Raw genomic sequence first — 23360 nt, 5'->3', positions numbered from 1 at the left:
GGGAGACTGGAGTGATCCCAAAGCAGACACAATTGTGTAGGTCATCGGTGAACTATGATCACACCTATCTATGGACCCGCATGGAAATTTAGGAACTTTCTGTAGGTCCAATAGCATTCAACAATTTTTTTTGGAGCAGGAAGGGGGGGACATACCAAAGGCACCTCCAATTTCAGCCCCACTGGTTGGAATATTGACATTTACAATGCCACAGTCTGATCCCTTTGGCCTGGAAAGAAAGGAAAATCGATTATCAAAGCAGACGTGAGTCTCAATTCTCCAGAAGGACCAATCTCCAACAATGAATCTGGAGTTGGAGATTTCATCTAGGCAATGTTTGAAGCAGATGTAAATATCCCACCCTCCAATATAATATCCCCACCTCTGTCCACAGAAAAGGGAAGAGCCATACCCGAGCCACCGGAATATCCTGCCCAAATCTTTGGTAAAGATGCTGCTGGAGAGACCTTGTTTTACTTCGTTGTTCCATGCAAAGACTTCTTCTTCCGTCTGGAAATAAAAGTGCACATTGTTAAATGAGTAGAGAAGTGAGGTTACAGGGAACCAAGCAGAGGGCCCTTGTGGAATGCCCTCCCATCAGATGTCAAGGAAACAACTATCTGACTTTTAAGAGACATCTGAAGGCAGCCCTGTTTAGGGAATTTTTTAAGGTATGATGCTTTATCGCTTTTTTAATATTCTGTTGGGAGCCGCCCAGAGTGGAACCCAGCCAGATGGGCAGGGCATAAATAATTTTATTATTATTATTATTATTATTATTATTATTATTATTATTATTATAAATGAACATGGCACTGCAGCTGTTCAACATGAAACTAACATCTCCATATAAATGAGGGAAGGGAAGGATTTTCCAGACTCTCTAAGCCCTCTTACTTGGAGGAGGAATATAGCCTTGTCTCATGTGGCTCTTTGCGGTTTTTCAAATTCTGTCTCTGACTTGGAGGACTGAACATTTAAGGGTTCTTTCGGACAAAAGTATTTTCTTCATTTCCTTTGCTTCTCAGCTCCCTGTTCTTCCAGCCCACCCTTCCTTTCCAAATTATCAGTTTATGTTACTCTTTTTTTAATGCTCCTGTTGTTGTTTTGTGAGAGTAGTACCATTCTAATTCCTCCCTGCTCCATCCTCCCCAAAAACACAGTTCTTCCTTTTTCATAGTCCTCCTGTTGTTGTTTTGTGAGAGTAGTACCATTCTAATTCCTCCCTGCTCCATCCTCCCCAAAAACACAGTTCTTCCTTTTTCATAGTCCTCCTGTTGTTGTTTTGTGAGAGTAGTACCACTCTAATTCCTCCCTGCTCCATCCTCCCCAAAAACACAGTTCTTCCTTTTTCATAGTCCTCCTGCTTGTGTGTTGGAGCTCAAGAGTTTTCACCCTGAGCTCTGGTTTTCCAGAGAGGAAAATTAAGGATGCCCCAAAATCTCTGACACAACCCAAGGAAAACCTTGGGTTACAGATTGGTTGCAAGATCACCAGTTACACAATATGTTTAAATTAGATTGAAAGAATGGATTTTTGGATCAAAGCTCACAATTTGAAAAAGAACTCTTGCAAAATAAGGATAAACTTTTGTCTAAAATTTATAGTTTTCTATTAGAATGGGAAACGAAAGACGAGCTTGTTAAAGCTTCAATGACACACTGGGCAATAGATGCAGGACACAATATAGATCTGAACCTCTGGGAAAAAACTCTGGAAAAGTGACCTGAACTTTGCTGCATGTTATTCATTGAAAGAGAACTATTTGAAAATGATTCATAGATGGTACTTAACTCCAAGTAGGTTAGCTAAGATTTATAAAAAAAGAATCAGATAAGTGTTGGAAATGTAACGAAGCGGAGGGAACGTTCTTCCACATGTGGTGGACATGTGAAAAGGTAAAAGGGTATTGGGAAATGATCCATAATGAATTGAAAAAAATGTTTAAAAATACTTTCCCCCCAAAAAAACCCCAGAATCCTTTTTGTTGGGGATAACCCAGACTGAAATTCCCGGGTCAGAAAGGGTCATTTATGTATGTATGTATGTATGTATGTATGTATGTATGTATGTATTATGCGGCCGGTGTTTTGTTAGCCCAAAAATGGAAAGTGAGTGAGGTCCCAACTAAAGAGGATTAGCAATTTGACAAAATATGCAGATTTAACATATAGAATATGAGAGCAAGAAGAACACACATTTAAAGAAGTCTAGAAAACATTTATTGAATATATGGAAAATAACTGTATACAGCTGAAAATGCTGGCAGCATTAAGATAAATTCAACAGATTAAATAATTTTAGATGGATGTAGAAGTGGAAAACTGAGTTGAATGGTTATAGTAAAATATACAGGGACGTAGGATATGTAAAATGAACCATGAAGAGAGAAGAAGGGAAGTCACTGGGTATTTTACAGTTTGTAAAATGTTTATTTGAAATTGTAAAACAGAAAATCTAATAAAAATTATTATAAAAAATATATATTGCCTGACACAACCCATGCTATGGCCAACATATTTAACACCATTTGGTGACTAATGTCCCTGCATAAATGTCATCTTAAAAATATACCAACTCAATGTTCTGTTGCCAGCTGCCAATCAAAACTTGAAAGGACTTCAAGGTTTCCAATACTTGGAGGCCGACTCATGCAATTCAGCACCATTTTTATGGGCCGTTCATTTCCCCTCCCTTCTTCATGACGCTACCACCTTTGAACATGTAAAGAAAGAGAGTCTTTAACACCCAAACTTACCTTAAATTTTATCACATACAAAATAGGGACAAACGTCTCCATCTGCACGATCGTCGCATCATGTGGAAGGCCAGTCACAATGGTCGGCTCAACATAGTTTCCGGGACGATCTATAACCTGGAATGGAAAAGGTGGAGAAGAAAATGGCACCAGCTGGTTTCGGGCAAGACAGGTCATACATAAAATGCCCGATGGTCCAATGCGATTGCATTGGAGCATTTCACTAAAATGGCTTGCTTTCAGCAGAACTCGTAACCTCTCACAAAGACAGCCGATTCCCCATCAACTTTGAAAAGCCCATGGATATCAGTGGGTGCATTCAGAGTACGACTACCAAGGAATTTCACCTTTTAGGCTTTACGGTGGGGCTTTGTTTTAAAATTATCCGTCATCCAGAAAACCCTGATCAGAAATAAAACTAATCATCGACCCATCCTGCAAGCAGCTTTTATCCTCCAAGAAACAAAAAGTGTACAGTGGTGCCTCGCAAGACGAAATTAATTCGTTCCGCGAGTCTCTTCGTCTTGCGGTTTTTTCGTCTTGCGAAGCACGGCTATTAGTGGCTTAGCAGCTTAGCGGCTATTAACGGCTTAGTGGCTATTAACGGCTTAGCGGCTTTAAGAAAAAGGAAACAAACTCGCAAGAACTCGCAAGACGTTTCGTCTTGCGAAGCAAGCCCATAGGGAAATTCGTCTTGCGAAGCACCTCAAAAAACGGAAAACTCTTTCGTCTAGCGAGTTTTTCGTCTTGCGAGGCATTCGTCTTGCGGGGCACCACTGTACCATTGTTGGGAGAAACACGTTCAAGATGACAGCTTTAACTTTTTTTGTAATTGCAGGGAAAATATAGAGAGATTTTCAAGTATTTATGAGATTAATCACCTTCCCACCATAGACCACAGAGCCACCTTGCTGTTTGGCCTGACCCACGGCATCGACATACAACTTCACCGCTTGCTCTGTGTGCAGAGGGCCATAGAGGGTGTTCGCTGCAAAAAAAGAAAAGAAAAGTGTGTATCTGAGCAGGGCCCACAGCTCACATTTACCACAATGCCTACCGCTGTGTCGTCTTGAGAACTGCACTATATTTCTTCATCTATTTTTTATGCCGCCAAGTTCTATATATTCCAATATTCTAAGGGGCCATTCTTCTCTCGAAAAAAAGGCAATTAAGAATTTAAAAGAGGGCTGGACATGATATAAAGACTATATGGGGGAAATATTATAACAAGAAAATAAGTGTAACAGACCAGGGAAAAGAAATACTCAGCTGTAGACGTGACAAAAGTAATGAACATAATTTAGTAAAATAAGAAAATGCAGTCAAAAAGACAACAGATACGAAACCAGAGAAAGGGTGGGAGGGGAGTTAAAATTAAGGCTTATAAGAGTGAATTAAACTGGAGGAACAAGTTATGCTACTATTATTAATTAGAGATATATATATGAGATATATTAGAGAACAGGCGCAAACCAGGAACTTTCCTCTAGCTATGATGAAGCTTTCTCACAAAAAGGTTTCCTTGCCTCCGCTAAACCGCTTAATGAAGTCCCTCCAGCTCGCGAGAGCGGTATCGGGGCTCACTTGGCTGGGGGGCAGGAAGCTTAGGTGGGGAGGAACGGGGTTGCCATATGTCTGGGGAAACCTGGACATGTCCTCTTTAGGGGGCCAACATGGTCATCTGGGCTTTCATCTTCAAGCATTATATACATATATATAGAGAGAAGTTCGGATTAGCTACGCTTGGCCCAAGCTGGAGCTGCTTGAAGCAATTTTCTTGCGCCAAAATGCAACTTCTCCTTCCTAAGCAAGAGAAGCAACATTTTGGGCAAGGCATTTGGGTGGTTCAAAACCCCCACAAATGTGTGCGCACAGAGTTTCTTCTCAGACACCTCACAGGTAATCCCATAAGGCAGAGGAAGAGCTATGAAGAAAGCCCCCCCCCCCCCGAAATGGCAGTTTGGGAAGTGGGCAACTGTTCAGTTCTCCCAAACTCCAATGCCAACCAAGAACCACCACACAATGGTTCCCAGAGCAAAGAGGAGCTCTTACCGTCCCAAGGATCTCCAATACGGACTTGTGCGTACGCCTTTACAAGTTTCTCCACCACTTCATCATGGATGCTTTCATGCAAAAACTAAGAAAACATTAGAAGAAAAAATAGGTTTAAGATTGGCAAGAGAGGCGCTAACTTCCAAGGTCCTACAGAGAGCAGCGGGGCTGCTAAAAGTTTGTTCCGAATGTTGAAAATGCCAATACAGTCGTACCTTGGAAGTACGACCTCCAAAACGTTCGAAAACCAAAGTGCGACTTCCAAAATGTTCAAAAACCAAAGTGCAGCTTCTGATTGGCTGCAGGAACTTCCTGCAGACAATCGGAAGCCGTGGAAGCCCCATCGGACGTTCGGCTTCCAAAAATAGTTCACAAACCGGAACACTCACTTCTGGGTTTGTGGTGTTCAGGAGCCAAAGCGTTAGAGAACTAAGCTGTTCAAAAACCAAGATATGACTGTAAAGTACTTCCATTTTTATGATGTCCTCAATATCAAACTAAGTTATGGCAAGTTCCTCTTTCTCCCCAGATACATACTGAGAAATGCACATTCTATTTCTCAACCAGATGGCGTTTTTGAGAGCTGGCAAATTCTTCCACCATCTCGGGGTAAAATTGCCAAGACGTTTAAAGCGGAAATTAACAAAGCCCAACATATTCAAACAGCAGCAGCAAAAGGCTCTAGAATCCAGTTCCTTTTGCATACAAAGGGCTCTTCTTTAGGCGGCAATTGGTCTGGCAAACCATAAAACAGCATTTGAAGATCTTCGGTCTGCCTAAAGCCAAATAATAGCACTTTGAGTCAAAACATATAATCAAAAACTTCGAATACAGTGCACATTTTGGTCTTTAAGGAAAAAACGTGGAATTATTTCACTGTGCACAATCAAGAGAAAGCTAGGTACTTCTCCTAAATCTCTCTAAAACCCATGAGATTTTAAGTAACTGCTGACTTAAATGAGATGTGCCAACATTTCTGCTTCACCTATTGGGTTTTATTCATTTGCATAAGCCTGCAATTCAGAACTGTATTTTCCTATTCATTGTGAACTGGGGAGATCTGATCAGAATTTAAATAACCTTATTTCAAAAGCGAGCAGTAATAACGGGAGACATCAAACATCACGCACAAGCAGACATCCATTAATAGAACCGGTCTTTCCTTTCTCCTCCTGCAGCTCCAACATCCCAAAATACACCGTGAAAAGCTTAAGGACCCTCCATAGGAGATTTGGAAGACAGGTCAGGGGGGAAGGAGGGGAAATATTGTTCTACAAAAATCCCCCTTTGAGTTTAGAACTAATGGTTTTGGAATAAAAAAAAAGAGTATTAAAAGAGCATTTGGGATTTTCCCCAGGCTGCTATGAAGCCTGTGATCTGTTGGCTAAGCATGGCTCATTTGGCAAACAAAATTTATCCAATGCTTGAAAGATTGAAAAAAAATATGTATCATTTTTACAGAACCGCACCAATCCAAACTGTGCTGGAGACAAATTTAAAGAAAGATAATCGCTTCAGAATTAACCAGAGTTCTTCTGGTTCCATTCTTTGCTAAAGGGCCTTCTCGGTAGTGGCACCCGCCCTATGGAACGCCCTCCCACCAGACGTCAAGGAAATAAACAGCTATCTGACTTTTAGAAGACATCTGAAGGCAGCCCTGTTTAGGGAAGTTTTTAATGTTTGATGTTTTATCGTGTTTTTAATATTCTGTTGGGAGCCGCCCAGAGTGGCGGGGGGAAACCCAGCAAGGTGGGCGGGGTATAAATAAATTATTGTTGTTATTATTATTATTATATTAATGATGATGGAAGGCATACATGAACGACAACAAACGGAGCATTCCATCATTATGATGTGGAGTATTTTCACATAAATTACATAATAATGCAACAGGAACATACCTAATAGTTATGTAATGATTCATTGAAAAGTTTCTTTTTTCTTTTCTTTTCTTTTTTTTAAAAAAGAGGAACATTAAACAGATAAACAATAACAACAAACTTAATTCTTCACAAATCCAACCTTTTAAGCATCTTGGTTGACTTCCTCAAGTCCCTCCCTTCTGAGTTTCCTTGTAGTTAAAAGTAACAGCTTTCCAATATCATTATTAAACTAAAACAATTTCCAATTATAGTCCATCTTATTCAGTTTTCTTAACATTCTAAATCCCATTTATTTAATTATAACTTAATTTAATCCTAGGCCTATTTGTTTTCTTTCAAGTAATTTCTAATTTTTTATGTTTCAAGCGAAAGAGCTCCCTTCCAGCATAACGGGCGGCCAATAGGAAGTCCGTCATTGAAAAGTTTCTACGGGCAGTCAGACCTTTATAGAGTGAGCAGTGCTTAAAACTGCTGATGCACACAGACGACAACTCCTTCCTGGAACTGGACAGATATTGTGTTGCTCAGGCAGGAGAAGGGGAGCAACAGGCATGCACAAACACAACAGCCGCTCTTAATCGGTGGAGACTGATACAGTGGTGCCCCGCAAGACGAACGCCTCGCAAGACGGAAAACCCGCTAGACGAAAGGGTTTTCCGTTTTGGAGGCGATTCGCAAAACGAATTTCCCTATGGGCTTGCTTCGCAAGACGAAAATGTCTTGCGAGTTCCTGCGGGGTTTCCCCCCCTTTTCCCCCCTTTTCCTAAGCCGCTAAGCCGCTTATCAGCTGATCCGCTGATAAGCCGCTTAACAGCTGATCGCTAAAAGCCGCTAAACCGCTAATAGCGCTAATCCGCTAAGCTGTCAATGGGCTTGCTTCGCAAGACGAAAAAACCGCTATACGAAGAGCCTCATGGAACGGATTAATTTCGTCTTGCGAGGCACCACTGTACCTTAGGATAGACAGAGGCAAACTCGGCCCTCCAAATGTTTTGGAACTACAACTCCCATCATCCCTGATCACTGGTCCTGTTAGCTAAGGATGATGGGAGCTGTAGTCCCAAAACATATGGAGGGCCGGATTTGCCTTTGCCTGCATTAGGACAAACCAAGCTCAGCCTGTCGTCAGCCAGGCTTACTCGCTTCTTTTTCCTTAGTGGAAGTGTCACCCTTTGCACAATCCCAGCAAGGAGGATGGGCAAGAGGGGATCAAAGCGATAACTACCTGGCTCTGTCTACTGTTGGGCTCTGGCTCCACCAAGCCTTTGGTCTGCCATCCTACCAGCCCCGATGGGCACAAGCAGTGCCAGATTTAAATATAAACAAGCTATAGCTTAGGGACTCACTATCTTGGGGGCCCCCAAAAAATTAAAGGGAAAAAAATCTGGATGTACATTTTCAAAATATAAGTTAAAAAACAAATAAAATACAACCTACATACAGCAACAGTGTTTTGGGTTGTGTAGGCTCCTATGATGGAAGTAATGGGCCCCGCCTGCTTGCCTGCTCCCTAAAATATCACTGGTTTGCTCATTTCCATATATAGGGTGCCTACATTCTGCACGGACTGGCTGCATGGCAACATGTAGCATGCGGCTGCAGACTGCAGTGCAGCACAGCTGAATGTAGGTCAAGCTGTTGTACCTGTTATCTAATATTAAAATACATATAGTGGCACCTTGGGTTACAAACACCTTGGGTTACAGACTCCGCTAACCCGGAAGTAGTACCTCAGGTTAAGAACTTTACCTCAGGATGAGAACAGAAATCGCACGGCAGCAGCGGGAGGCCCCATTAGCTAAAGTGGTACCTCAGGTTAAGAACGGACCTCCGGAAGGAATTAAGTTCGTAACCAGAGGTACCACTGTATTTTGTTATGTGCAAATGGCTTTAGATACCCATTAGGTCCATAAATTACAATATAGCATATATTCAACACGAAAATGAGTGACAATTTGTTGTTGACAAATGACAGCTGGACATATAAAGGGCCCCATTACCTTTAGTAGCCTAGGGCCTCACCAAACCTAAATCTAACCCTGGGCACAAGCCACAACTGTTCCTAACGCCACTGCAGGCGTCCGACTACCATCCAAACAGGCGTTTGGAGAAGACACGGAAATCCCAGCGCTTCTTACCAGCCTTCTGGCAGTTGTGCATCTTTGGCCTGCTGTCCCCACAGCCGCAAAGAGGGCCGACGGAATGACCAGCTGAAGGTCGGCATCTTCGAAGACTGCAAGGCATTGAGAAGATACAGAAAGGGGAGAATTCAGATGTAACTGGGGAGACGAAGCAGTCAGTCAAGAAGCATGAGGGAAGAGCGATGGCAAAGATGCCCGGAAAACTCAGAACCCAAGAGGACAAAAGCTTTATAAAAGAATGGGAAAATCTTTATAAGTTGTTTAGGAGACCACTGTAAGCAGATGGAAACATTGGCAAGATTTTGATTTCACTTGTTTTGTTTTGTTTTGTTTTGTTTCGCCCAGCTTGTCTGGAGTTTTGGGCTGGGCTGCCATCAGTATGCTGATGACACCCAACTCTATCTGTTGATGGACGGCCATCCTGACTCGGCCCCAGACACACTGGCAAGATGTCTGGAAGCTGTGGCTGGATGGTTACGTTGGAGCCAGTTGAAGTTAAATCCTTCGAAGACAGAGGTCCTCTGGCTGGGGCGGGACGAAATGGGATTGAGGGGGCAACTCACATCTCTTGCGGGGGTGCAATTAGTGCCAGCACCGTCCGTTAAGAGTTTGGGTGTAATCTTCGATACCTCCCTCTCTATGGAGGTGCAGATTACAGCTATAACAAAGGCGGCATTTTTTCATCTCCGCCAAGCTAAGCAGTTGGCCCCTTATCTCTCTCGCCCTGACCTAGCCACTGTGATCCACGCAACGGTCACCTCCAGACTGGATTATTGTAACTCGCTCTACGTGGGGCTGCCCTTGAGACTGACCCAGAAACTCCAGCGGGTGCAGAATGCCGCGGCGAGACTCCTTATGGGGTCTTCGCTGCGAGATCACATTCACCCAGTACTATACCAGCTACACTGGCTCCCGGTGGAGTACAGGATCAGGTTTAAGGTGCTGGTTTTAACCTTTAAAGCCCTATACGGCCTAGGACCCTCGTACCTACGGGACTGCCTCTCCTGGTATGCCCCACAGAGAAACCTACGGTCTGCAAATAATAACATCCTCAAGGTCCCAGGCCTCAGAGAGGTTAGGCTGGCCTCAACTAGAGCCAGGGCCTTCTCGGCTGCGGCTCCAATCTGGTGGAACGCTCTGTCACAAGAGACTAGGGCCCTGCGGGACCTGACATCTTTCCGAAGGGCCTGCAAGACAGAGTTGTTCCACCAGGCCTTTGGTCAGGGCGCAGCCTGACTCCCTCCTCTGGCAACCTGCACAGAATCTCGCTTAATCGGTTGCCATTAATTTGATTTTAATTAATTTTTATAATGAAATATTTTTGAACGTGTGACTATTTGATTGTTTGATTATTTGATTATTGTTAGCCGCCCTGAGCCCGGCTTCGGCTGGGGAGGGCGGGATATAAATAAAATTTATTATTATTATTATTATAACAAATACCATGGACAAGATGGATTGATATAAAAGTTAAGAGTATGGAAGAATATGCAGTTGTAAATGTTCAAAATGGGACTCCATGGAGGGCGTGGGGGAAAGTCCCAAGATTGGGAGGAATCTCTGTGTGTGGATTTTTATAACTTTGTACTTGTAAAACCAAATAAAAATGATTTCAAAAAAGAAAGAAGCATTAGGGAAGAGAGAAGCAGGTTTTGATTCTGAAAGCATTCAATGGCCTTTATAGGCAATAGCAAAACACCTGAAAGGCCTCAGAGTACAGAATTGCCAACAGCCACACACATAAAAAAACTTGTAAAGGTAAAGGGACCCCTGACCATTAGGTCCAGTCGTGGCCAACTTGGGGGTTGTGGCGCTCATCTCGCTTTACTGGCCAAGGGAGCCGGCGTACAGCTTCCGGGTCATGTGGCCAGCATGACTAAGCCGCTTCTGGCAAACCAGAGCAGCACACAGAAATGCCATTTACCTTCCCGCTGGAGCGATACCTATTTATCTACCTGCATTTGGACGTGCTTTCAAACTGCTAGGTTGGCAGGAGCAGGGACTGAGCAACGGGAGCTCACCCCGTCGCGGGGATTCGAACAGCCGACCTTCAGATCGGCGAGTCCTAGGCTCTGTGGTTTACCCAAAGTGCCACCCGTGTCTAGCAAAACACCTGAAAGGCCTCAGAGTACAGAACTGCCAACAGCCACACACATTAACAAACTTGTAGGTAGTAGTTAAAATCACCAAACATAATGAAGTTCAATCCACTGATTTCAACTCTAATTTTTACTCTGAGTAACAGCTGAAAACCCCCTTTTGCTTTGAATCGAAAATCGCCCAGTTCCCCGCAGATCTGGTGAGACAGGTACACAGTGAAGTTTAACTGGGTAGTGCAAAACACACATTGCACAAAAAAGATAAAGAAAACGTCTTCTATAGCGAACTTCTGGCCTTCTCAATGTTGCTGAACTGCAACTCCAATCCACATATAACAGCTCTGCAACCATTCTGCTCCCACTGTTGATCTGGAACTGTAGCAAAGGCTGCAAAGCAATTGGAGGTGCCATCTGACCCCCGACTTTATGCTCAAGAAAAACAAGGGTACCCCAGTTTTTTCACTGGAATCTTATTCGCTGGCATTAGGAGGCCAAAGAGGACTCTGCGGATTTTGGGGCAGGAATGTGGCAAGTAACAAATGAAGCAAAAGACCTTCATTTGGTGGAGTGAAGTTGAAAGGAAAGGCTATTAAGTGCCACTTCAAAACATATTTTGAGCACCCTCTTAAATGTAAACACCAGCAGCTCATCATGAAGCAGAGCCTGGGTTTCAGTCAACCACATGGACTCAAATTTCCAGGAAAATCCTAAGTACGTGCAGCAAGGTCATTGGCCATGCACATTCACTCAGCCAGAGACCGGCTTTAACGTTTAATGAAAATATTAATTACCTATAATAGCGTTGTTTCCACCAAGCTCCAACAGAGACCGTCCTATTGAAATAAAAAAGCAGTAAGCCATGTGAACATTACCCACAATTCCTAGCTAGGAATATGCCCTCCTCACGCCCAGTTGTCATAATGACTTTGCCGCTTTGAGCGGGGGTTTTTTTTAAATAAAAACAACAACCAAGCAGTGTGTAAAATTTATGGACTAAATAAATAAAGAGGATCAGAAAAGAAGAAGGGAGAGTCAAAGTTGTTGTTGTTGTTTTAAAAAGCAGCTTCTTCTGTAAGCTGAAAAAAACCCTTAATGCAGGCCACAATTCAGAATTCCTTTATGTGCATACAAAGGACTTGTGCATGCTTCTTGTAAGAACATAGGAAGAGTTCTGCTGGAACAAAGCCAGCACTCTTTCTACTTGCAGCAGCAGCATTATTATTATTACTATTACTATTATTTTTATTATTATTAGAATTTGTGTACTGCCCCTCACCTGAAGAACACAGGGCAGTTGACAACATAGAAAACTGTAAGACTCCTTGAATTCAGAAGAGATACTGGATCACGATACGCCACTTACCAAATCTCTCCTGAACCACCATCGCTACCTGCTTGCCCACATTGGTGCTGCCAGTGAAGGACAAGAGATCCACTCTTTCATCCTTTGCCATCGCTTTGCTACAGAGGAAGATTCTTAGTCAGTGGCAAAACAGGTAGAATGAGAAAGTACGTTAGGGTGGGAGGAAGCGGGAGCCCTGTCCTTCACTCTCAAAACACGTTGCATTTGTGCCAATCAAATATATAATTCCTGTGACACTCCTCAGCCATCAACTCCGCTCTTTGTCTAAAGGAAAGTCTGAATTTTTAACAGCATGAACAAGCTTCCTTCTGCCGTCCCATGCCTTGTGTGCATTTTGCTTCTTTTGTTTCCTACACTGCATTCGATCGCATCACAATCAGAAGTCTATGGAATGCAAACAGCAATAACAACAAATTGAAAGAAATATCAGCCATAAAACGCAATTAAAATTCATACCGGATCTAGCCCAAAGTTATCGCAATTGCAGAAAGATCATAAACTGGTCCAACAAGAAAGATCATTAAGCGGTCACCAAGACCACCAGCGATTTTCAAATGGCCCAAGGGGTAAAATTTCGAAACCACCACTTTAGCGTTCTGCTCTGCCACTCAAAGATTATGGAGCACGTATATTTGAAAGTTTTTGTATCTGGAGAGAAAGCACATCAAAGTTGCCACAAGACAGCTATTCCTTTTAAGTGTGCAAAATTGAACCTTGAGGAAGGTTCAGAATGGCTCTTAGAATCAGTGATCAGGGACAGGTGTGGTTTCTTCCTGTAAATTCAACTTCCTAGTGAAGCTGACATTTCTAGCTATCATATTTGGGGTAGTGGGTGCACAATGCAATCCTTTATCTGGAGTGAGCCCCCCCATACCCAGGGGAATTTACTTCCGATCAGATATGCAGGGGACAGCGTGGTCGTGTCAAATCTATGTCTACGGAGGGGATGGGTTTTCCTTTAGTAAGGAGATCACAGTTTAAGCGAAGCATCATTGTTGTTCTGATGCAATGAGTCAACAGAGTAGGAAACATTTGCAGCGGTAGATTAAAAGGACCGTTAAGAGGTTAACAGAGATTTAACAAGATTCACCAGACTATATTCCCAAACTGTGCATAAAAATACCAAACGTTGCACCTACCCAATATCTGCCCCACCACAGACCAGAGAGCAGATAGCACCAGGCAGTTTGTTGTCCTCCAGAACCTGGGCAAGTATTCTAGGAAACAAAGAAAGAAGATTCATTAGATGTCCTGATGGTTCATTGGCAAAGGGATAACACATGCAGGACATAGTGAGATTTTTCTTTTCATCACCTTGCCAAACGCACAGACGAAAAGGTCATATTCAACAGAGAGCTAGCTGGAAGCATGCACAGAACAACTTCGGCTTGGTCAACAGGACTTTCCCCTCCTTCCCCCACATTCTCCCCCTGAATCTGTTCTGGAGGGTTTGTAAAAACCACCCCAAAATGAGATGTGGAACTATGTGGAGAAGAGGCAGCTCATACACGACCTTCCAGTGGTCGCTGAGACCATATAACACTGGTCCTGAGAGACCTGCATTGGCTCCCAGTAAATTTCCAAGCACAATTCAAAGTGTTGGTGCCGACCTTTAAAGCCCTAAATGGCCTCGGCCCAGTATACCTGAAGGAGCATCTCCACCCCCATCATTCTGCCCAGACGCTGAGGTCCAGCTCCAAGGGCCTTCTGGCAGTTCACTCACTGCAAGAAGTAAAGTTACAGGGAACCAGGCAGAGGGCCTGCTGGGTAGTGGTGCCTGCCCTGAGGAACGCCCCCCCCCCCCATCAGATGTCATGGAAATAAACAACTATCCTACTTTTAAAAAACATCTGAAGGCAGCCCTGTTTAGGGAAGTTTTTAATGTTTAATGCTGTATTGTGTTTTTAATATTCAATTGGGAGCCGCCCAGAGTGGCTGGGGAAACCCAGCGAGATGGGTGGGGTATAAATAATAATATTATTGTTATTATTGTTGTTGTCAGCATCCCTCCCTAATGCAACCAAATTAGGGAGATTGGCATAGACCTCTCATTTCAGACGTTAACAGAGAAGCCCAGAATGCAAGTAGCAGCGAAGGCGGCACTCAACCAGCTTCTTAAAACAATGCAGAAGAATGAACAGGAGACAGAAAGGAAGCACAGAGGTTCTAGTGACAGAGGTAAGTGAAAACTCACTTTGTAACGGCGACACTAACGAGCGACGTTGTGGGAGCACCTTTCCTTTGGAGGGAAACAAACCATGAAATATTATTCTTCCCAACTATTTTAAAATGAACATTGCATGATATTTTAATAAACTGCTACATTAGAACACCTAAAATTACCTAAAGCAATAGATTACCAGCTTTTCATCATCTTCTTCTTTAACCAGGTGCTAAAATCATAGAGAGCTCTGAACATGCAACTTTGAAGTAACAGGCCACCAATGTTTGGTTACTTAAGACTTGGGTACAGTGTTAGAAACTCAATATGTATAAGCTACATGCCAAATGTCTCCTTAAATCAAGGTTACAGTCGCCAAAATGGAATGTCTTGTTGCCATTTCAGGGCGAGACGACTCTAACGTCTTATTTTTCAAATGATGGACCGACTGTGATTCTTAGTTAAGCATCTGGCTAGTTCAAATGACAACCTTCAGCTAGTTTAGGAACTTCGAGAACTTAAAGAAAAAAAGTCACTTGATCCAGGGACAGTCCAACTATATATTGGCCTGTTCCTACCTCTTTCTTAGTGGTGACGCGGACCATTCATAATACAAGAAAATTCTTCCCAACTGCAAGCACAGCAGTGGGGTAGGATAAGTTAAAATAAGCTAGAACAATTAACTATAATCTCATTCACTTCTGCTCAGGCTGCACAGAAAAAGCATTTTGGTTCCTGAAATTCATTCCGATTGTGCAGATAAAATATAACAGATAGAATTCTACAGAATGTGTTGCTAGTGTGTGAAAACAGCCGAGATCTAATGATCCCCAGGCAGAGGGTGGAGATGTCCAGCATCTTCACTTGGTCCCAAGTGCCCGATAGCTAGGGTACCTAACCAAAAGAGCATCATAATCTTTCCATTGTAAAAATATGACTCAGTAATTCTAGGCGACTATCTTAGCTGCTGAACAGAGATTCAATAAGAAATGGAAACAGTCGCTGCTTTAAGTACGTTCCAGAAAACTGCTGTGTAGGCGAATAAATACTTAGCATACGGAAGTGTCGGGGAACATGTGGCCATTCAGATGTTTTTTGTTGTTTAGTCGTTTAGTTGTGTCCGACTCTTTGTGACCCCATGGACCAGAGCACGCCAGGCACTCCTGTCTTCCACTGCCTCCAGCAGTTTGGTCAAACTCATGCTGGTAGCTTCGAGAACACTATCCAACCATCTCGTCCTCTGTCGTCCCTTCTCCTTGTGCCCTCCATCTTTCCCAACATCAGGGTCTTTTCCAGGGAGTCTTCTCTTCTCATGAGGTGGCCAGTTGCTAGACTACAACTCCCATCATCCTCAAGCATTGGCCATGCTGACTGAGCTCATGGGAGTTGGAATCCATCAATGCCCAGTTTCTGCATCTGTGGTGCACAGCTTTCCAACAACCACGAAATACACTCAAACGGCGCAGCACCCGTTGTTAAATTAGACGCCACCAGTTAAAACCGTCACCATAAAGGAGGACAGATCAACTTACCAGAGGCAGACGTTGCCACAGACCATGGCAATTGCGTTGTTCCAGCCATAAACTGCTACAGGAAAGTTGAAAGCTGTGATGATTCCTACTAATCCCAAAGGATTCCATTGTTCTATTAAGGCATGCCCAGGCCCTGCAAATAAAAAGCCAAGCAGAGGACATTTGATGAGCACAGAATTCCATTTATTCTATTTATCCTTCTCATTATCCAAGGAACTCAGTGTACACAAGAATTAGCCAAATTCCATCCCCACAAGCACACTGTGTCGTAAAGCTTATTGTGATAAGTTTTTTTAGGCACCGAGCTTATTTTAGTAAATAATCAGACAGCAGAGCCCTTCGCATCAAAGCACAAAATAGCTCTGTTTGCATAGAATGAGCTCTGCAAGCGGATAAGCCCAAAACCAGCTTGAATAAAGGGTCAGGCTCCCTCCCTCCCTCCCTTTCTCCTCCAGCATACTTCGGAGGGCGACTCTGACTTGGTAAATTTCCGCTTTTAAAATAATCTTGACCTTATTGCTGTGTTCAAAACATAGGTGCTGGTTCAACAGACTCTGCTTAGCTTAACAAGCCAGTCTGAGAAACCATGGTTTGAGTGCATTAAACCAGGTTTCAGCACTGAGCGCAAACCAGCACGAAAGGAGCCTAATTCAATGGTTGCTCCCAATTTAGTGGTTTTTACAAGCATGGTGTACAGCTTTCCAACAGCCATGAAATATACTCAAAAGGTGCAACACCTGTTTTAAGTTAAGAGGTCACCAGTTACTGGACGATTTCGTTACTTTTTGAGCCAAAATGTACTTACAGGCATCTTTTATATAATCTGAAATAAGATCTCTTTTTGAAGATAAAAAAGTACTTTAACTGTATACTGCTACCTGCTTGAAAAAATCATATTTTTTGTAAATCTTACTTATTGATTTTTCACAAAAACAAAAAAAACCATAAATTTCTTCACCCGTTGACTTCCTTTCCATGGTTTCCAGTGTTACCCATAAATGCCGCATATTTCACATGTACTATTCAATACATCCATTTCAACCTATTTACCTGTGCTGCTTGAAAAAATCATAATGCCAGCTGCATGGATTTTCACTAGGACCACAGTACATGGGGAAGTGGAGGTGTGATCCTTCATTCTCTCAACGCAAGGGAAGGGTTAAACCTCCCACCTCTGCTCACTGAAAATTGGAGCACTCCTAGCCGAGTAATTGAAAAGTCCACACCCAACTGTTAGCCATGCAATGAAAGTTATATCTGTTGTTATCTCAAGGCTGCAATCCTGCCAGAAGAGCTTATTTCTTTCTAGTTTTGTATTCTGAGGGGGAAGCAAGGTTTGGCGAAGAGAATCTCACACTTGCAACCCATTTATTTGTGCATTTTGAGGAGTTATACAAGGTGATCCACAGGGATGATAACTTATTCCGCTGGAACCAATGAAGGCATCGCTCAGCCTGCTCCTTGGAGGAAAATACAGTGATACCTCGGGTTACATACACTTCAGGTTACAGACTCCGCTAACCCAGAAATAGTACCTCAGGTTAAGAACTTTGCTTCAGGATGAGAACAGAAATCGTGCTCCAGCGGTGCAGTGGCGGCGGGAGGCCCCATTAGCTAAAGTGGTGCTTCAGGTTAAGAACAGTTTCAGGTTAAGAACGGACCTCCAGAACGAATTAAGTACTTAACCCGAGGTACCACTGTACAAGAAAATACAAATTTTCTTCACTGTGCAAACACGCTCAAGACAACAGTCATGAAATGCAGCCACAAAGTTGACAGCGCTGAGATTTTCCTGCCCTGGTTTACTTAATAACATCCAGTATGTATTCAGAGAGGGACATGGGTGGCGCTGTGGGTTAAACCACAGATCCTAGGACTTGCCAATCAGAAGGTCGGCGGTTCCAATCCCCGCAACGGGGTGAGCTCCTGTTGCTGGGTCCCTGCTCCTGCCCACCTAGCAGTTCGAAAGCACATCAAAGTGCAAGTAGATAAATAGGTACCACTCCTGCAGGAAGGTAAACGGCGTTTCCGTGCACTGCCAGAAGCAGCTTAGTCACGCTGGCCACATGACCCGGAAGCTGTACGCCGGCTCCCTCGGCCAATAAAGCGAGATGAGCACCGCAACCCCAGAGTCGGCCATGACTGGACCTAATGGTCAGGAGTCCCTTTACCTTTACCTAAGTATTCAGAAAGAAAAAGGGGAAAGATACATGCTTACTTTCCGAAGGCAAGACAGGTCCACCAATCATCCGGGATAAGCCAACTGCATAATCGCAGACATCTACATATTCTTGGACTTCGCCAACACTCTCAGCAGAGATCTTCCCCATCTCCAAAGAAACCTGACGGTATTAAGGAAATGTGTTGGTCCTGTTCAATCACTGAATAGGAAATATTCTACTAAGGGCTATATAAATCAGAGGCAAGGAACTGCACCGACCAGTGGGCTGGATCCCCATCCTCCCAGTTCCCATGTGTCAAGTCTGACAGGCGGGCAGTCAATCACCGGCTGTCAAAATGGCGCTGGGTGGTCCATTTTGGCCCACGCAGTTTGGAATCGAATTGTGAGGGCAAAGCAGAGCTCTGCACTTTGCAAGCACTTATGCTCAGTTGCCGATCGTCGGGGTTTGCAACCCGACAGTATTCACACAAGCGAAACTGTATCATTTCTTATTTTACAGACGCGGCTGTATTTTAGACATGGATCCAAAACTTTCAGCCAGAGCGATTACTGTCGCAGCAGCAAACTGTACCAGATTTCCCAAAACGTTGATTTTCTTTCTCAGGGCATCGCCAATCTGTCTCACAATTTCTCCTCGTTTGGGTGCAGGAACCTAGGCAAAGAAGAGAAAAACTGGTTTAAGCCCAGTCTTACGAAACACTGTGGACTTTGTCCAAAACCGTATGTTTAAATAACGTGCATCCAGATGAGGTGATCTTTATTAACACCATTGAAAGTATCAACGTAACTTATCCTATCAGTTAAAAAAGTATCGTGGGAGATTCCTTGAGTGACACAACTTGTCTGAATTCCAGGGAAATCCGATGAAAATTTATTTGGTATTTCAAAAACTACAGATGCTTCTGAACACTTCCCATTTTGTGTGTGTGTGTATTTGTGAGAATACATAAGACAATTGAAATAAATGTGTCGAGAGATGCAGATGCTTTTCAAAAATGCAAGTGTGCCAAAATGCGTCTTTAGTTCTTCAAAAGTTGTGGCTTCCCTTTCTATGACCCGCATTTTTGAAATTTTGGTGTTACAGTTTAGTCTTCCAGTACTAATGAAGTCACAGATCTACCACACAAACTGCCACCTGTAAAGCACAACTCTAATAGCGACTGCTTACAGTGGTAGCATAAGGCGTAAAGCATCAGAAAGAGGACTCACACCAATTAAGGCAAACGCATAAGAATCTAACGGCGTTGCTTAATAAAAATGAGTTTAATGAGTCTGTGGCTCATCAAAGAATGTCCCCCGTTTACGCGCATTCAATGCATGCACAACTGTGTGTAACACAGAAGTGACTTAGAAACATGAGGAAACCGGGCAGAGGGTGGTGGCACCCGCCCTGTGGAACACCCTCCCACCAGATGTCAAGGAAATAAACAACTACCTGACTTTTAGAAGACACCTGAAGGCAGCCCTGTTTAGGGACGTTTTTAACGTCTGATGTTTTATCGTGTTTTTAATATTCTGTTGGGAGCCGCCCAGAGTGGCTGGGGAAACCCAGCCAGGTGGGTGGGGTATAAATAAATTGTTGTTGTTGTTGTTGTCGTCGTCACTAAAGGGGCAGAACGGGAGTCGGTGTTTGAAAGCTTTTTCAATGGGTTTCAATTACACATGCTTTCACTGACCTGCGAGGTGCTTCTGAACATAACCCCTGTGTAAACGGGAGGCTGCCTGTATTTCAGAAAAATATTAAGGAATTCAAACTTACCTCTGCCCATATTTTCCAGGCTTCTTTAGCTTTCTTTAGTGTTTCTTCATAGTCTTCAATACTGGCCTGTAATGATATATTTTTTAAATAAACAAGAGTCACAACGTTTGTAATTTTTTGACTCTTGTAGAAAACACCAATGGAAAAAGAATGTACCCAACCAGCAAATTTTAGTTTTATGGAAGGTGGTGGTGCTATTTGGACATAAAAAGCTTCAGAACCTTTGGAAATAGTTTGCCTGAAGTTTTAGAATAAAAGAGGAAATATACCACGAATCCATTTCTGTGGCGCAACCACCATTTCAACACATGTGATTTAAACCCAGCAAAGGAAGGGAGCATACAACCATAAAATTTCCATCTTCCACTGCTCTCAGCTACTTTTCCACAGCCCCTCCCCAATTAGCTCTACTGACATTCCAAACCTAGCCTTTGGCTATTCGAAGAGTATTGCAAAAATTTCCAGTGTAGCATTTATCTATAGACTTGATCAAAGAAAGAAAGAAAGAACCTTACCTGACGAACTCTGGCAATTGGCTGATTGTTTGCAGGGCAATATGTTGTCACGACCTAAAGAGAGAAAGATGTGCCCTTTAGTCACCAAGAACATATCTTCTTCTCTAGCTTTAAGGATTAAGGTTCAAGAGTCACTTCTACATAGTATGGATGGTCCTATATCTCAATCTAAATACACTCACCCTGATCTGCAGCAGAATGAGAACCACAATCTGCACACCAAAGGAGGCTTTGGGCACATGCATGAGCAGATTGGGCAGTACTGTCATGGGGAAAACCCATAAGATGATACACAGATCCTGAGTTTTGATTCCTATGAAGCGGCCTTGCTCTGGCGAGAGATGGGACCATCACACAAAACACGCAACCTTCGGCTGCCCGTCCCTGGATTGAGGCAATTATATTTCTTCTCCCGAGTGCATTTAAGGCCGAATTCAATGTAGATTATTAAGTAGATTATTAAGACTATGCATAGGGCTGTTCTGCCCACCGCATACAGCAGCCTTGCCTTGGCCCAATATACACGGAGCGTCTCCATCCCCATCGTTCAGCCCAGACACTGAGGTCCAGCTCTGAGGATCTTCTGGCGGTTCCCTCACTGCGAGAAGTGAGGTTACAGGGAACCAGGCAGAGGGCCTTCTCGGTAGTGGCGCCCGCCCTGTGGAACGCCCTCCCTTTGGATTTCAAGAATTACACAACTTTTAGAAGACATCTGAAGGCAGCCCTGTTTAGGGAAGTTTTTAATGTTTGATATTTTATTGTATTTTTAATATTCTGTTGGGAGCTGCCCACCCAGTCAGATGGGCAGGGTATAAATATATATTATTATTATTATTATTATTATTATTATTATTATTATTATGCAGATGTGCACAAGAGTTAGCAGCCAATTATGAATTTTTTCTTGCTTGGTGATCCAGAAGCAGTTCCAAGAGACCAGGCAAGAACCCTAAGTAGCATGTTTCCGTATTCTTATGGTTTGATATTCTGGATATTATAGTATCTTGATATTATTAAAGATAATATTATTAAGCTATACATATGCATGATAAATAACTAAGGAAGGCCTCCGAGGTCTGGAATTCTTCCCTCTCGACCAGCATCCACCTACAGTGGCCAGGCTAGATGTCTTTGGGAGCCCTCCAAGTAGGGTACCCAAACATCTCCAGAAAGAGACGGTCCAAAGGTAGGAGCACAGCCAAAGGACAAACATTTTCTCAGTCCAACAATATGAATGATTAACATGTCCCTTTCTCCTGCTGATTCCGGCCAGGAAACGGACTATGGCAACTGGTAAAGGGGAACATTTTTATTAAAAGAGACAAAATCAAGTGTGTTTCAAAACCACCGAAAGGTTACACATTAAAAGGCAGGCTCCTTTTCCACAGAATATGAACGGGCACAAATCTCACATCATAAGCCTAAGGACATTCCGACTTCCAAAAGGAACCTGGTTGTAGCCGGATTTGGCCATCGCAGAACTTCAGAAATTGCAATTTACCGGGAAATGCAATTGTGGCACCATTGTGCTGTCTCGGGATGATGTCTGTTACAAATAAAAATCGCACTGCAGGGGCATGTTAGACATGCCCCAGCGTAGGCTAACTTGCTACCAACGCTCCCATGTTAATTAACTACAATAAATCACTGTATTTCGCTTCCAGCTAATCTTCACTGTCTTTTCAGCCTTCGTCTAAAGCGGGGTTTCCCAAAGTCGGCTCTTTTTTGAGGACTACAACTCCCATCATGCCAAGCTAGTAGGACCAGAGGTTAGGGATGATGGGAATTGTAGTATACAGAGAGAGAGAGCTGCAAACAGATCAAGACATTGGCAGGATTATTGCAAAAACCTGAAGTTTTGAAAATATATATAAGAAAGATATGAGAAGAGAGGATTAAAATAATAAGACAATTCGGAGCATGCAGGAAAGGATGAAAATAAACGCAAGGGACTGCAGAAAGAGGGCGAAGGGAGTCAAAAGTAAAAATGTTACAATTATAGTTAAATAATTGTTGCAATGTATATAAATGAAAATTATAAAGAAGTTTAAATAATAACAAGCTGCAAACAGATCAAGATGTTGGCATGGTCATCGTAAAAACCTGCAGTTTTGAAAACATATTAGATATAAGAGGATTTTTTTAATTCATGATTTTCAATTTTATACATTTCAATAATTTTACAATCATTTTAACATGAAAATGTTACAGTTATGTGAAAATGTTACAATTATCGCTATATCATTGTTGCAATCAGGGCCGGATTTAGGTTTGGTGAGACTACTGAAGGTAATGGAGCCCTTTATATGTCCAGCTGTCCTCTGTCAACAACAAATTCTTGCTGCTTTTTGTGTTGAATATATGCTATATGGTAATTTATGGACCTAATAGGCATCTAAAGCCACTTGCACATAAAATATGTATTTGTACTGAAATACAATTAAGAAGTATATTAATATTATTTTTTTTCATTTATTTTTGGGGGAGCCCCCAAGAGAGTGGGGCCCTAAGCTATAGTTTGCTTAGCTTATACGTAAATCCGGCACTGCTGGTTGCAAGGTATATAAATGAAAAGAATAACAGGAATAAAGCTGTTTCGGGAAACCCTGCTAGAGTCAGATGTCTATGCACATGGAGAACTGCAAATCCGGATTGGACTCCAAATTTGGCTGCGGTGACTTTCAGGCTTGCTCCCGCCCGTGGCTGCCTACCTCTCCTCGGCCTCCCCAGGAGCCATTGTAGACGCCCTCGTTCTCCTCGCGAAGCCCCAGCTCCTGGAGCCACGAGTAGCGGCCTTGGCTGATCAGCAGCGTCGACATGGAGGCGCTGGAAGCGGCGGAGGCCGAGCGGACGCGTCGCGACAGAGAGCAGAGGCGGAGCGTCGTCCGCAGCATCGCGCCGCCCAGAGCCATCTG

General features: G+C 43.1%; 1 protein-coding gene across 1 annotated transcript in view; it reads right to left on the bottom strand.

Moving 5' to 3' along the window:
• Nucleotides 1–23360, bottom strand: part of ALDH7A1 (aldehyde dehydrogenase 7 family member A1) — a 28702-nt gene extending 5342 nt beyond the window's left edge. The window contains exons 1-16 of the mRNA XM_079995600.1: nt 23157–23360; nt 20446–20499; nt 19931–19996; nt 18743–18823; nt 18208–18331; nt 15990–16122; nt 14491–14535; nt 13436–13513; nt 12297–12394; nt 11725–11766; nt 8832–8926; nt 4811–4895; nt 3640–3746; nt 2759–2875; nt 413–510; nt 156–229 (exon numbers count right to left, since the gene is read on the bottom strand). Of these exons, the coding sequence (XP_079851726.1) occupies nt 156–229; nt 413–510; nt 2759–2875; nt 3640–3746; nt 4811–4895; nt 8832–8926; nt 11725–11766; nt 12297–12394; nt 13436–13513; nt 14491–14535; nt 15990–16122; nt 18208–18331; nt 18743–18823; nt 19931–19996; nt 20446–20499; nt 23157–23357 (1498 nt within the window). The 5' untranslated portion in view covers nt 23358–23360. The remainder of the gene's footprint in view (nt 1–155; nt 230–412; nt 511–2758; nt 2876–3639; nt 3747–4810; nt 4896–8831; nt 8927–11724; nt 11767–12296; nt 12395–13435; nt 13514–14490; nt 14536–15989; nt 16123–18207; nt 18332–18742; nt 18824–19930; nt 19997–20445; nt 20500–23156) is intronic.

This window comes from Podarcis cretensis (genome assembly GCF_951804945.1).
Source record: "Podarcis cretensis genome assembly, chromosome: 11".
Taxonomy (NCBI): domain Eukaryota; kingdom Metazoa; phylum Chordata; class Lepidosauria; order Squamata; family Lacertidae; genus Podarcis; species Podarcis cretensis.
This window is presented reverse-complemented; position numbering and strand designations above follow the sequence as displayed.